We start from the raw sequence: 15,722 nt of genomic DNA, 5'->3' as shown, positions 1-15,722 counted from the left end.
CAAGCAAGCTCAATGGGGAAGATTTCAGAAGATTCATTATAGGGTTCATTATGGAATACAATGTGGTGAAAATAACTTTGTTTATTTTCATCTTATTTTAGGAAGAACAATTCTCAAAAAAATTGTTTGAACAAAGGTTGGTATTAGCTTGTCTTTCTCTAGTAAAGTATCGATTTTGTATCTGTGTAACATAATCAAGTTCTCAATTTTTATGATACTGTATTTAAAAGTAAAATTAGCATAAATTCCAAAGTTTTAGCTATTCTTGTTAGAGAAAAAATTTGCATTAAGAAATCAAATGTACACAAGTTTGTTAAAATATCAAATATCAGACAACTTCATCTTCACTCATAGCTCCTTTGAATTACCCTTAAACAAAATAAAGGCTGTTCGTGTGGAAGGAGATCTACATTTTCAAGATTGCATTTAAATATAAGCAGAAGTTAATAATAGATTGATAAAATGAAGAAAATTCCGGTTGAAATTATTTTCTGCAGCTGAATTGTTTGTTCTAAACAGATCTGACTCTCCACCTGTTCCAGCAGTTAAAAACAGATTACAGCAACAACTAAAGACTTCTGATTTCCCAGTTCATAACAGCAAAAATGGAAGCCCAAAAAGTATTTCTACAGATCAGCATCGGTGTGAAAGGTCTCTTCCAACTGCTGAAGCTGAAAGACCTCCTTCATCTCATTTTGTTCCTTATGTGCGAACAAATGAAATATATTACCTTGATCCAGATGCACCTTTGACTAGGCCCTCCACGCATGAGCCACAATACCAAGAGCTGAATGGTACTGCAGTAGAGAATTCAAGAAATGCTTATGGTTACTGAATAAAGATTTTAATATACTGCTTGTTTTACAGTGCTGTTTTAATTCAGTACTGAACAAAATGAAATATTTAAGAGAAAAACATTAATTTTAAATCTATCAATCTAAACATAAATATATTCTATTTGTAATCAGATGTTCAAGGAGAAAATTTATCCATGGGGTCACTAACAGTTAATCACATAGATCTCATCTTGAGCCCTGGTGGTGCAATGGTTTTAATTCAGTATTGCAGGCTAACTCTGCCCACTGCCAGGAGTTCAGTCCTGACCGGCTCAAGGTTAACTCAGCTGTCCGCCTTTCTGAGGTCAGTAAAATGAGGACCCAAATTGTTGAGGCAATAGGGTGACTCTAAACTGCTTAGAGAGGGGCTGTAAAGCCCTATAAAGCAGTGGTCGCCAACCATGGCCCACTGGTGGGCCTTGAGAAAATTTTGGTGGGCCGCAGAGAAATCTCACCCCCAGAGTACCTCCCCAAAGCAATTAATCCAAGCTGCACAGAAACACAAGGCTAAGCAGCCCACATGGCCCGTAGGAACACTCCCCACCCACTCCTTACCTGGCAAACTTGCCTGCTAAAATTGCTATGTTTCCTTTTTCCAACCATTATCTGTTCTGCTGTGCCAGGAGATTTAGATTAGCTAGAAAGCAGGAAATGGTTGGATTTCTTGCTTTCTAGCTAGTCTTTAGATCTTTGGCTCTGCTTCCCTTAGGACTGAAGGTTTGCTTGCAAGCAAATTCAGTGCAGACTCACGGCAAGCAAATTTGAGAGACTGAGCTAGCTGATGGCAGATAGATAGATCACTGAATGGATTCTGTGAGCAACTCAATCTGCCTGTTTTGCCTGATTTGGGGTACAAATTGCTTTTTTTATAAAAAAAATCAATATTTACATACATTGTATGTTGTGAGTTAATTTTGTGAGTTTGCTTGCTAGCAAATTTTATGTGACAGAGTGAGCTAGCCAGTGGCAGATAGATAGATTTCTGAATGAACCTGTAATTCTGTGAGCAACTCAATCTGCCTGCCTGCTTTGCCTGATTTTGGGTAAAAGTTGCTCTTTTTTATCAAAAATTCAATATTTATATAAATATTTATAATATTTACATACAAGCCATGCCCAGCCAGTCACATGACCACCAAGCCACACCCACAAATTAGGTCACACCCACAGAACCGGTTAGCGGTCCCTGGGATCTAAAATTATGAGTTTGGTGGTCCCAGAGGTCCAAAAGGTTGGCGACCCCTGCTATAAATATATAAGTCTAAGTGCTATTGTTATTGCTGTTCTATCAGTAAATGTAGAATACTGCTTCTGTGAAACTGTATTTTTGAAACTGGCTAAAGGTAAACTAAATTCTTTAGAAGGCTATATATGCATTCTCTTTCAAACAAATTTCAAGCGAAGACATACCATAATTTATTCATGCACAATATTAAAAATGACACTAATTGTTTATAGTACAATTAATTGTATCTATATTTATCTTTAGATACTTACCATAAACCACGGCAGGTTTTTAGCTCTGATCACATAAGGGATCCTCTTTTTAATCCTAATATGGTGAGAGACAGGCAGCAAGCCATACTCAAAGGACTTTCAGAGCTGCGAGAGGTAATTTACTTCGGTGTAGTAAAGTTGCTGTTGACTTTTTCATAAAGTCCACTGATATCGCATTGTTTACCATTGATCGTTTGTGCTGAATTTTTCACTCTAAGGTTACATTCTGTTTGCAATATTTCCATTTTGTAAAAAAAGACACAAAAATTTCATTAATCAGTTATTACAATATGGTTTACATGTAATGTGCTTCTACATAATTCATATATTCTGCTTCTGATTAACTTTTCTAAAGCTTTCATAAAAGTATGAAATGTTTAGAGTCATGAAAATTGGGAGGAAAATTGCTTCAAACTATTGGACATAACAGAATTGTTCCATTTATTTATAATCATGTTTCTACTTCTCAAAGTGCAGAAATTATTCATAGCTGATAGGAGACTGAATTCCATAGCATATTTACTAGGAGACAGACACTATATTTGCAACCATTTTTCTATGATTAGTGGGGTTGAATATTTAAAATTGATCTCCATTTATTGAGGAATACCCTTTTGTGTTACATATTTACAAATATAACCCTAAAACTACACAGTGTCCTTATTCCAGAAACTGGTAGAAATTCCTTCCACAAATTTTCTTTCCCTGTTGTTATGAGTTAGTCTTCTTGAATAAAAAAGAAACTATAAATATGTTCTTCACTTTTAGCTCTCCCAGTTTTGCATCAGTCACAATCCTTTTGCCTCTCTTATTGATTAATATAATAGTCAAGTCCCAGGGAAAAAACCAGTCTTTCTGATATTTGGCAGGAATAGAACTATAGTAATGTCTTCTACTTTTAAAAGTTCTTGTATTACATGTGTTAAGAGTCTTCATATTAATTTCAAATTAACATCAAATATATCAGTATCTATGCAACTTTTTATGCTTTCTAAATGTTTAATAGGTCAAGTAATTTCCGTTTTAAACATTTCTATTCTTTAATGTTGAAAAATATTTACATAATAAAGGTGATATTCCTAATATTCCAAATGATACATTATGTGTCCCTTCATTTGGGAGAATATCACTATTCTGACTATTATTGTTAATTGCAGTCAGCCAGATGTTTAGATTGGACTTGGCCTTTTTATCCACCTATCAAATCCTTCCCAAGGACCTTGGATAGGCAGATAGTTCTTGTTTGAGGGTGTTAATGCTATTGCCAGGTCTTGTCATCTGCTTTGCCTATTTTTTTAATGTACTGGACATGTAAACACTTTGCCTTGCCATGTCTCTTTTTTATTCTTCATTTGGTCTTTCTTGTAGGCCAGTTTGGTCTCTCCAGTATGCAGTAAAACTTTGTGGTGTGCTAGGTTCAGTACATCATCTTCACTGTCCTTCAGATATTCTTCCAATGTTCTTATGATTATGCTTTGATTGATAACTAGCATTAATCCTTTTGAATAATCCTCCATTACTCTTTTAATAAATATAACTCCCAGTAGTCATCTGTATTTTCCAGTGCCTTTCAGAATACCCATTTATGATGGCAAATGGAAATATTACTGGCAAGTGTTACTCATTTCCACTTGCCATTATAAATCCAGAGCAGAAGGCAGCAATTAATACATCTGAAGCTCCATCTGTTAGACTTTCCAGAAATGGTGTAATTTATTTATTATTTCAGATGTTTCAGTTTTCTGTATACATTAGATTGAAGCATGGCATGGCAGAAATAGTCTCAGTTGCTGTTACACTGATTGCACCATCCAACTGTTGTATTATGGCATCCATTCATTAAAGCTGCTCAGGCTTTTCATGTTGATTTTTTTTTTGAAGAAACAAACTACATATTTATTATGTCCAGGTCTCCATCACCTATTCATATTTCTATTGTTTCAGCTCTATATTTGTAAATAATCTTATTTTCATGCAGTGTAGAAAAAATACAGGTTACCAATTCTTTACCTAGTCTGTCTCTATTTTGCATTACTTACCTCAAAAGGAAATAAGGTAATGAAGATGGATGGATGGATGGATGGATGGATGGATGGATGGAATTATCTTTATATCCTCTTTTAATACTCGATGTTTTTGTCCATGCTGTTTATCAGCCTAACCTATTTTAATTATTTATTTTTCATCTGTAAATAACCTTATTAAGTAATTGTGTTACTATTGTTTAACCAGAAAACAAAAATGCACCTGGGAAAATTACAAATGTGTGTAATGGAAATGTTCTACAATGGTAAAAGATAAAGTGTATTCATTAAGTCTATCCCTTTAGCGTAGGAAAATCAACTAAAGCATTCCTGACAGATATAATCTCTGCTTCAGCACATCCCACGAAGAGGAGTGTACCACCTCATAGTTGGTTGTCCTTTCTAACTACTGAGGCCAGTAGATTATTTTCTAACATTCCTAATTCTGTACCTTGCATACTAGGATGATGGAGGACAGGGTTTGACCTTCTTTATAGCATCCTTTCAGGTATTTGAAGAGTACTGTCATATCTCACCTCAAAGTTAAACAGGTCCAGCTCTTTCAATCATAAGATTACTTTCAACAATGAATTCCTTCAATGTTCTTTGAACCAGTCTCCAATTTGGAAGTTTTATTTTTGCTGGCAGCAACTAAAATTGTCTTTGTTGTAACCATATTACACTATTGATTCTTATTCTGGTTGGAAGCAATTATGATTTAATTTCAGACATCCTCGTGCCAAATGAGAAAATTCCAGGTGTTTATAACTTGGGAAAGTTACACACATTTCCAAAATAAATAGTTTTTCATGTGTTTCTGTTTAATTTCATTCTTCCCACCCACCGTTTTTTTTATACAACTGGATATTGGATAAGCATTCCCTCCAACTCTTAATGTCAGAACATTAGGTAAAAAATGGTGACTAGAATATGGCTGAAGACTTAATAGTGTTGCACTCTAATCAACCACTTCTCTGAATTGATTACAAACCACAGTTTGAGTGATTTTTGAATTTTCATTGAGTAACTTAATAGCGATTTCTTTTTCGTTGTTTTGAACATACCTGAAGAATTTTTTTGTCATACTTGATACAACCCAAACTCATTAGTCTTCATCTTTCTTATACATCTGTACACTTCAATCTGTACATTTCTGTACAGATGAGTCTCTTATTTGGTAATCTCCCACTTTCTTCCCATTGTCTGATGTGCCCTTTTTATGTTTTCAGATCTTCACAAACCTTTTTATTAACCTAGCTTGACCTCCATTTTTTCTTCTTTGAATTTACTTGCAGTTGGGTTTTAAGTTTTTTTTTTTTTTTTAGAAACTCATATCAGTTTGTGACTGATGCAAAACTGAGAAAACTAAAGGTGGAGAACATGTTTATAATTTCTTCTTTTATTCAGGATCAGTTCATAACGAGATTGTGAGAATCCAAAGTTTCAGTTAAAACAACAGACAGGAGACACTGTAAAGTCCAGGATTTATTGACTTTTGCACAAAAGATGGCACTTAGTCCTCTTCTGGGCTGAGGCACCAAGGCAATTAAACAGACAATTTTACATTTTTTTATACACATCAAGACCTCCCACCTTCTCTGCTGCCCAATTGGCTAAAATTGTTGAAATTAATATTGGATGATTCTAAAATGATTTTTTAAAATTTTGCCTGGATTCACAATCTAGCCATAGTGACATGCTTAACAACTAATCATTTACTGCTACATCCTACTCTGTTTACACTAACTTCTCTTCTGGGTCAGCATGACAACTATCCTCAAATAGACTTCTGCTTAAACGTATGCTGAATGGTTCTTATCTCATCAGCACTTGTCTGTGTTAACATTTCGCCGGGTTTTTTAAGATTATATAGAAGAGAAACAGAAGAGAAATATGTTGATCCTTTTACATTTTTTCTTTTACAGGAATAATTATTTCTTCTTTTTTACTTCTCACAAGATGGAAAGAAAATTTGTGAAACCAATTCCATATTGCCACTTGAGATGACCATTTCATTTTGCCTAACCATTCTTTATTATTGAATCTAATGTCATCTTTCGTATTTTTTGGGAAATGTCTAGTTGATGTTTTAAAGCTTAGCAATATTCTAGACTTTGAAATAACAGCTGTAACAACTGTATTCACATATCAAGCCAGTCTCATTCTAATCTCCAATTGAATCCTTAACTCCATGTTTGTTGAATATCCTAGATCAAGGATGTCAAACATGTGCCCTGCGGGCCAGATGCATCATGCCCTGGCCACGCCACCTGGTTGAAGGGGGAAAAGTTGTGATACATTACGTGATGATGCTGTGATGATGCAAGTTTGACACCCCTGTCCTTCATCATATCCATGACAAAAAGTGTGTCAGGAAAGATGGAAAAATGCAATCAGTCTTGCAGAAGAAAGGATTCATGAGCAACTTCTAGACTTACATTTGTATCATCTTATTGGAAGATCTCACCAACCAGGGAAAATGGGAATCCAGATGTAGTCTACATTTGCATAGAATTCTGTCAATTTCCTTAGAAGTCATCTGCTTAAAGTCCTCCCAGATATCTTTGCAAGTTATGTTCATCACCTCTATGGGACCTGTCCAGCTGAGACCAAATTCTGAGCAAGTCTTAAGTGACCTTCCAGATGTCTAGAAAATTCCTCATAACCTCACTTTTCTTTCTATGCTCACTCAATGTGATCTTTAAAGGGACTGATTGGTAAAATTTTGCAGATGTAGTAACAAACAGCTCAATATTTAGGCTGAAACCTGAGCTTTTTCTGATAGGTAAGATTAATTTTCCGTCAGCATCCTTCTGAGTGTTTTCTCTGCTGCTTCATCACCCAGAGCTTCTGTTCACCAAGGAGTTCCCTTGGATTGGAGAGCTGGGAGACCTCTTAGCACAAAGCCACTAATGCCCTGTTTTTCCAGTGGGCAACTGAAATCTTAGCTGGACTGCCCATTAGAGCTTTGGGACGATCCTCAATCACTCTTTGAAAATCAAGTAATTCCTTAAATGCCTAGAGAAAACTGATCGAATGGGATCTCCTTGTGGAAGTTGGTAACAACAGTCGGTTCCAAAGCAATCAGAGCATGATCGAACTATGACAAGGATAGGTGTTAATACCCTTAGTCTTAAGATCATCACATCTATCCTCAAATGAAAAATGTTAGGGTGTTGTAGTCTTCCATATATCAAGCTGTCAACGATATGATTCATATCTGTTTGTCATGGTGGCAATGACCTCTTAGGTAGCCTCTTACCCCTTTCCACCAAGGAAGGCACATTAAAATCTCCCAGCACTTTTAAGTCTGAGAAATTCTATCACCCATTGAGGAAATCAGTAGATTTTCAACATACCAGGTAGGGATGCTGTTATAGTAGAGCAGTCCCCACCTGTCTCTAGAGTTCAATATTAACAAGGCATTATGTAGTTATCTGCAGGACAGGCTCATAAATGCTGTCAGTATCCTAAATGACAATAGCTATTCTACTTGAAATCCAAATGATCATTGCCTCTGAGAGAAAAATTCTTTCATTTAGGCTCTGTAATTAAACTTGCAATGAGAAGGGATCTTGATCAAAAGTTGTTACATTGAAATATTTGTACAGAAATATGCAATCTACTTTGTTATGGGTATTGAGATAATAGAATTCTTTATAGAATTCTTTATTAAAGAATAAATTATTTATAGGTGTAATTTTATCTTCCAGAAAAGCACCTGCGCTTTAAATTTAATCGCCATCATTTTCTACATGACTGAGAATTTACTTTCTAACAAAGCAAATATTTTAAAATCTGTTTAGCATAAACAGAATATAATTGATAACTCTTTTCTAGGGGTAACTTATCCATTACAGGTATCTACTATAAGTTGTGTGTGAATTTATGATTGCTGTTTAAAATAGCAGAAAAACAATTTCAGTGTTTTGTAAAAGCATATTCATTTATCTTTCCAGGGGCTCCTCCAGAAGCAGAAAGAACTGGAGACATGCCTTATTCCAAGTCTTACGTCTCAAGAAGAAAACTTTATTTTACCACTTTAAGTACTTCAGCTATGATGAATGGATGTTTTGCTGTGTTGGCACTTTATACTGTAATTATGAACCAAGTTTGTAGAATATGGACTTTTGTATATTTGGGATAAAGTTTCAGTAATTAAAAATTTTATTTCATATGAAATTATATGATAATGTGACTTGTTTACACAGTATTTGTGTACCTAATTTAAATTTTATGTATTTAGCATGAGAAATAAAATACTTGAATTTTCAATATCCATGGCTACCTGAGTTGCATTTTAATTGACAGTGTAAGCAGTGATTCAGATACATCAACCCATGTTTAATAGCTGTTCCTATAAAAAATCTTAGAGAATTTTAAACATACAACAATTTTGTGCTTATATGGAGTTAATAAGGGCATAATGAACTCCTAGGCTGTGACCTGTATGAACAGAACCATAATGAATGCCAAGTAATTATTTTACAATAAAATGTTAAGACGCTTTATAAACATTGCATATTACATGTGTCTTGCTTTACATATATTTAAAATGAATTGTGAAGCATGTAATTCTATAGGTAGAAATCACAACTCAATTTTAATTAAAATGGTTTCAACTAAAAGTAATCTCAGAATTTAGAAAACATGCCAAATAATGCAATTAGAACATGCTGTTGAGTTTTTGCACGATTTAGAAGATAATCCTATTTTCCATTGTAATACTAGCTTTTTCATTTCATTATTTTTCAGGAGATTTTTAGCAGTTTCTAAATGCAAATTAATATAGTTACAGTTACATCTGATGATTTGCAAAATAAGCCTCACTGTAACATGGTTTCTCTCCCACATGGCAATAAAGTTAATAAATTAAGAATATACAATAGTGTTCAACCAATTAATATTTTTTGCCTGAATTGAAAACTGATGTGTATTTTATCTCTATGTCAGGACTCCAACAAATCCACCCCCATTCAAATCATAAGTCTCTAGCCGCATCTCTCAGAAAAAATAAAATTGATTAGAAGTGGCCATGTTGGTGTTAGCTGGATGCAGCCGATACTAAAATACATCATTCATTTGTCCCTTGACCCTGGTCATCCCCCCATCTCCTGGATGTATATTCTCCAATGGAACACATCCATAGCCAAGAATCATCAATTATGCTCTCCAATAATATTATTGCGCTCCAACAACTTTGGGCTGTCAGGGTGATTCTCTAGGCATTTAAAGAATGCACTGTTTTCCCCTGCTCCCTTTTTCTGGCAGCTAGAAAGAGCAAAGGAGTATCTTTTTAGTTGACATTCTACTTTCTGCACTGAATATTTATTGTAGAATAGAATTCATGGCAAGTTGCTTCGATTAATTCCTTCTCTTAAACATTAATCCCTAATTAAAATCATGGCTTAGCATTTAATCTGAATCAAACATTAAAATGACTGCCACACCAATTACAATTAGAGCAACTATCATTATCTATGAAAATCTAAACGCTCAATTCTGCAATCTTTCAAGATACCTGTCAGATTTCTTCTGAGGGAAGCATCTTTTTGGAAGAAGAAACCCAACCTTGCTTTCATCTTACCAGCCTCAAACAACCCTGGAAAGTCACTAGAGGGACAGGACTAAACCTCATACCTTCCATCACCCACATACCCACCCCCAATAACAAACTTCAAAACCATCCCAACATAGAACAAGGGATTGAGTACTTAAGATGTAATGGAGTCCACATAATAGACATTACAGAGTACAAGCAGTTTCTGGATTGTGAATAAATTCCATTCTCTAAATCTGTCGTTAACCAAATGTCTATTTAAGTTAGAATTTGTACTGCCTATTAATGGAATGACCAGCAACGACCTCAGGAACCACTGAAAACAGGCTGTATATTAAAAACATGCAGATTCAGCACCTTGCTGGCTTGAAGAACATTTGCCATTTTAAATAATAGGCAACCTGTTTATATCCAGGGGTTTTCCTTAAGTTGGACATTCTTAACACAGAAATTGGCTTTATATTGCCAATGCCTTAGGACTGCCTGCAGTGGTTTCTTAATTTGATATAAAAATGATTAAAATAATATAAACCCACTTTTGATCCAGAAATTGAGAAACGTAAGATTTTTCATACTTTTTTTTTTCAGATGGCTTGCAGCTTCCATTCAACTGGGCCGAGACCCAGTTTGATCTGGTCAGGTTTGGGCAACAAACCTCTCAGTCAATTTGTGTCACAATAAATGGATCAGCACTAAGTTGATCTAAATAAAATGGACCCTCCACTTGCATGAAAATGCTAGGAATAAAACAAATTCTATATACTTGGTCTAGTGTTTTACTTTACAAACCTGCATTTGCAAGTGGAACTATATCCAAACAATTCAAATACTGAAACTCAAATGCTAAATTGCAAATTTAAAAATAAATCATTTGGACAAAGTTCAATATCTGCAAATTAAAGTTTTAATACAGACTACTTCATTTTAACTATAGCCAACAGAAAATATCTGATGTTCAGAAGCTACTGGTATTTCTGCATGCTTTCATAGCACTATTGCATGTATACATTCCTCCTTTAAAAACCAGATTTTAACCAGCCCATCTTTGATTGATCACATGCCATCAATGCTGACTCCTAGCATCCACAAATATACTTTCAGCTCATCTTAGTATGGATTTATAATAGAGGCTAAAAAGAGAAGGGGAAACAATGCAAACTTTTCTGCAAAATAATATTAAACGTATAAACAAATTGTTATCAGATTAAGGTGTGATCAGAAAAATCAAAGTACTTAAATATTTCTGGTAACAATTATATTTAGAAAATTTATATTGCTGCCTATTCGACAAGACAGCTTATAAGGATATAAAAACAGCATGTAAAAGGGGAAAAGGAATAAAAATAAAAATAAAATAGTAACTCCAGCCTGACAACATATATTCATACTAGCCATTTAATGGGTTCCATCCAGCTATGGGTTCCCAGGCCTGCTGACAGAACCAAGTCTTCAGGGCCTTCCGAAAGAGTGTTAAGAGTGGGGGCCAGTCTGACCTCTGGAGCGATAATATTCCAGAGAGGAGCCACCATTGAGAAGGCCCTTCTTCTGGGTCCTGTCAAGATGTATCTCCTTAGGGAACAGGACCCACAACATTCCTTGCCTCCCTCAGATAACCTGGTCCCAAAGCTATGAAAGGCTTTAAAGGGGACAACCAGCAGCTTGAAGTGCACCTAGAAGCAAATTGGCAACCAATGCAGTTCCCACAGGTGAACACATGTGCACACTGAGGTCTGCACAAAACCATGTGGTCCATTGCATTTTGCAGCAACTGAAGTTTCCAGATGCTGTTCAGGAGTATCTCCATGTATATCATGTTGCAATAGTCAAGACTGGAGGTGATGAGGGAATGACTGACCGTGAATAGGGATTGTCCAGGAAAGGGCGTAACTGGTACACAAACTGCAATTGTACAAAGGACTTCCTGGCCACGACTGCTATCTGCTCTTTGAGCAGGAGTTGCGAGTCCAGAATCCCCAGATTATGCATAGGGCTTGTTTTGGGCAGTGCCACCCCATCCAAGACCAAAGGTGGCAATTCTCCATGGGCCAAAGAACCCCAAACCCAGATCTACTTAAGTCTTGTAGAATTCAGTTTCAACCTGTTGCTCACCATCCAACCCCTAATAGTCTCCAAGCACTGCAAGAGGAAGGTCATGCTACCACTTAACTCACCAAGGGCCAAGACATACAGCTGAGTATCATCAGCATATTATCTCAGTCCATGACGATGGGTGATCTCGCCCAACAGCTTCATGTAGGAGAAAGTACAAAGCCCTGCGGGACCCTGCAAAGTAGAGGGCGAGGGCTGGATTTCTCATCTCCTATTAACATCGAAAGCGGCCAGTGAGAAAGTGAACCAGGATAGCACAGAGCCCTCCACTCCCAATCCCTGAAACCGCTCCAAGATACCATAGTTGATGGTACTGAAAGCTGCCAAGAGGTCAAGTAGAGCAAGGATATATATATCAAATCCCACTCCCACCAGAGATCATCCAAAAGCATTTTTGTCCCATATCCAGGGCTGAATGCTGACTGGTAGAGGTGTAGATAATCCGTTTCATCCAGAAACCTCTGGAGCTGCCATGCAACCACCTTCTCAATAACCTTCTCCAAAAAGGGAAGACTGGAGACAGATTGGAAATTATCCAACAGGGTATCCAGTGATGGCTTCTTGAGAAAAGGGTAGTCCACAGCCTCCTTAAAGTGCCGAGGCACTCCTGGTAGGGAAGCATTAATCCACTGCCAGAGTCCACCCGTCACCTCCTGGGAAGCTTTCACAAGTCAGAAGGGGACATGGGTCTAAAGCACAGGTACTTGCGCACATATTCTAGGATCCTATCCACTTCCTCGGAAGCAACAGAGTCAAACTTAATGTGCAATTTATGGTAAATCAATCCAAAATTAATTCTTCCATGTTATATATTAATTGCATAGTTCTACATTCTAATGGATAATAGAATGCTGTAGATTTCTTGACAGATTTTATATGTAGTTATAAGCAAACCACGGTTCATATTTATAAAGTGGAAGATATAATGGCAGCATTTTATTGTTATGAAATGTTTTAATTAAAATAAAAATCAAATTCAGGGATACAAGAGTATATTATGACAATAACTCCACGCAGAGCTATTCTTAACTTCCTTGATATCAATGAAGCCAGATCATCTATATACACGTACATAATATTGCAAGTTTTCTATAACCTGATTTAGTATTACTATGCCGATAAAAAAGAGCTCTGATAACTTGGAATACTAATCAGAGTATTACATACTTTTAGTAAATGCAGAACTTGATGGCAAGAGTTAACTTGATTGATAACGATAAATAACCATCTTGGCTGCATCTATTTCATGGAAACAGATGACACAACAAAATGCAACTTGCTAGTAAGTCCTCTCTGGACAAATTCTTTTATTCATTTCAAAACAAACTGCATCTATTGTTTTTTCTAACTAAGGTATGTAACCAAAAATCCAGGATATTTGATGAAGTAACTAGAGTTGACTTTAAAGCTGTAGAAAGATTTTATACAAAACATTCACATATGTACATAACAGCTATTTTAAAGAAAAAGTGGTTTGAATGTCCTTTTATACATTAAAAATGATCCCTTCCCTCTTTCACATATGGTTCAGGCAAACGTTCAAATTACATAAATTAGACTTCAAGTTGATAATCTTAATTACATGTGAACTACAAAATGTAAAACTTAAGAAGTGCCAACAAACAAGTTCATTCAAGTACAATATATGTTAAAAATATATATATATTTATTTGAAACTTCAGGTACTTTATCTGATACAGACCATTCATGATTTAAATAAACATGAAAACATCTGCAATAAGAAACAATAAATGTTTAGATCAGAGACTAGAAATACTTAATTCACTTGTTTTTTTCTAAAGTCCGCAAGAAATATTTTAAAAAAAGACATTTTTGCTTTGCTCAATTCTGTTTGGGAAATGGCCTCAAAGAATCACAACTGATATCCCAATTATTGGATGAAGATGAAGAATGGTCCGTATCCATGTTCTGACTATAAGCAGTCAGAAAGCAATTTCCACTTTCCTGCTTTTGACTGGTAGACATAGGGTACGTTGTCCCCAAAAATGTCTGGTGAGTGAGAACGTTAAAATGACTGAATTGATGAGGTACACTTAATTGTCTATTGTACATCTGAAAGCTGAGAGGAATTTGTTCATCTGAATTAGTTCTCTCCCCTTCAGCACAGCAGGTAGTTGAAACTGGAGTAACTGGCTGTATATCTGGCATGTCAATTTTAGAAGTCTCTTCTGTCAGAGAGTAGTGTTGTTCTTCAGAAGACAGCAGTGTGTCACTTTGAGAGTTTTGCCTAGAGTCTGTTCCATGTGGTCCTTTGGTCTCTGTCTGAAAATCTTCCAAATGGGAATCACAATTTGAGGCATCATTGCAAACTTCTATTTGTGATGCTTCATCCCCTGAATCCAGAGACATGTCCTCCTCATCCTTTTCATCGTTTTCTATAAGAGCTACATTAAGAAGAGAAAAATCCTACTCTATTGAAATAGAAAGTTTATCTAAAAATACTATGCACTACTCACACCGTTTTAGGCTTCAGGTCTCAAAGTCGCATATCATTTAAGGCTGGTCTTCTGTCATTTTTGTTCACTTACTCAACACACATATAACCCTCTTGTGAACGTCCGGATACTCCGATGCTAAAAGCTTCTGCGAAATGCGTTCATGCTTACTGTTGGGTAACCCCAACTTCCAGCTCCAAAGGATTTAATGTCAAAACAGCATCTAAAGTTATACAGCAGGTCAGAATTTTGTATGAAAATTACCCATCACAATTACCGACTCTCACTGCTTTTTTTCTATACTTCAGCTCTGTCTTTATCCTAACCCTTTTACATTTCATGGAGTCTCTTGAATACCTTATTAGACCAATTTCATCTTAAGATAGTGAACAACACTACGCCTCTCTTTCTTATTTTTACAATGTCTTCTACAGTTTAGAAAGATTACATTCTTTACCTATATACTGAAGCACATATACACTAGGTTCCTCATTTCAAGTAATCTAGCTAGCTATATATGAGATAAATTAAACTATATTATTACCTGTTTGTTTTTCATTATCAGTGGGAGAAGGCAGGCTTTCTTCAGTAACTAAGTTGTGGCAGCCAACTAGACTTTTGAAGTTGTGCATAAAGGAACTGACAGTAGTAACCACTATTCCATTATCAGCATAACTTGCAAAGGTTGACACATTCTTTTCTAAGCAAAGAGGGGAAAATGTTCAATATATAACATATTTGTGTAAATACATGTAAATATATATATGAAAATCATAATTATTTTCTACCTGTCAGAAAGACCACATGCCTCTGCTGAATATTCTGATATTGAAGTTTTATGAGACACTCTAATTCTGGAGTACTTCGTGTTTGAGAATCGCAGCTATGGTATGCCAGAATCTCAACCATGTGTTTCTTTTGATAAGCACTTAGAAGTGCTAGCAAGTTCATAGCATTTTTATTTGTTCTATTGGAAGAAAAACAATGTATGATCTACATTTATATAATATAAGCATTGTAAGACAAAATTAGCAAGATGATTTTTAATTTTCCACAGAAAAAGCAAAAATTAAAATCACAGACATTGTGCAAAAGAAATGCAGGCTATTAAATGAAAGCATGGTTTTGAAGTATACAAAAAAATTATATTTTTACCTTAAGAGGGGTTTTAAAAATGAAAATAGAAAACAATGTTCTCACAATAATTGAGAAATGGTAGCAAAAAAAATTTTTTAACCAA

The 15,722-nt window shown here is 35.5% G+C and overlaps 2 protein-coding genes across 14 annotated transcripts in view; one reads left to right on the top strand and one right to left on the bottom strand.

Moving 5' to 3' along the window:
- CCDC66 (coiled-coil domain containing 66) overlaps positions 1 to 8,634 on the top strand; it is a 37,252-nt gene extending 28,618 nt beyond the window's left edge. For 4 of the 5 annotated variants that reach the window (XM_026723804.2, XM_087923859.1, XM_087923857.1 and 1 more), the window contains 4 exons: positions 102 to 136; positions 520 to 794; positions 2,326 to 2,447; positions 8,317 to 8,634. In XM_026723804.2, coding sequence (XP_026579589.1) covers positions 102 to 136; positions 520 to 794; positions 2,326 to 2,447; positions 8,317 to 8,403 — 519 coding nt within the window. In that variant the 3' untranslated portion in view covers positions 8,404 to 8,634. Of the gene's footprint in view, positions 1 to 101; positions 137 to 519; positions 795 to 2,325; positions 2,448 to 6,568 lie in introns of all 5 variants that reach the window. The other variant, XM_087923858.1, reaches the window with a different exon arrangement.
- TASOR (transcription activation suppressor) overlaps positions 1 to 15,722 on the bottom strand; it is a 58,963-nt gene that overhangs the window by 3,992 nt on the left and 39,249 nt on the right. For 6 of the 9 annotated variants that reach the window (XM_026723779.2, XM_026723768.2, XM_087923851.1 and 3 more), the window contains 3 exons: positions 15,271 to 15,449; positions 15,027 to 15,182; positions 13,309 to 14,431 (listed from right to left, as the gene is read on the bottom strand). In XM_026723779.2, the coding sequence (XP_026579564.1) occupies positions 13,869 to 14,431; positions 15,027 to 15,182; positions 15,271 to 15,449 (898 nt within the window). In that variant the 3' untranslated portion in view covers positions 13,309 to 13,868. Of the gene's footprint in view, positions 1 to 730; positions 798 to 2,333; positions 2,560 to 13,308; positions 14,706 to 15,026; positions 15,183 to 15,270; positions 15,450 to 15,722 lie in introns of those variants that run through there. The other 3 variants (XM_087923852.1, XM_026723793.2, XR_015741636.1) reach the window with 2 other exon arrangements.

Source organism: Pseudonaja textilis, chromosome 2, assembly GCF_049901715.1.
Source record: "Pseudonaja textilis isolate UNSWEBS1 chromosome 2, rPseTex1.2, whole genome shotgun sequence".
Classification (NCBI taxonomy): domain Eukaryota; kingdom Metazoa; phylum Chordata; class Lepidosauria; order Squamata; family Elapidae; genus Pseudonaja; species Pseudonaja textilis.
This window is presented reverse-complemented; position numbering and strand designations above follow the sequence as displayed.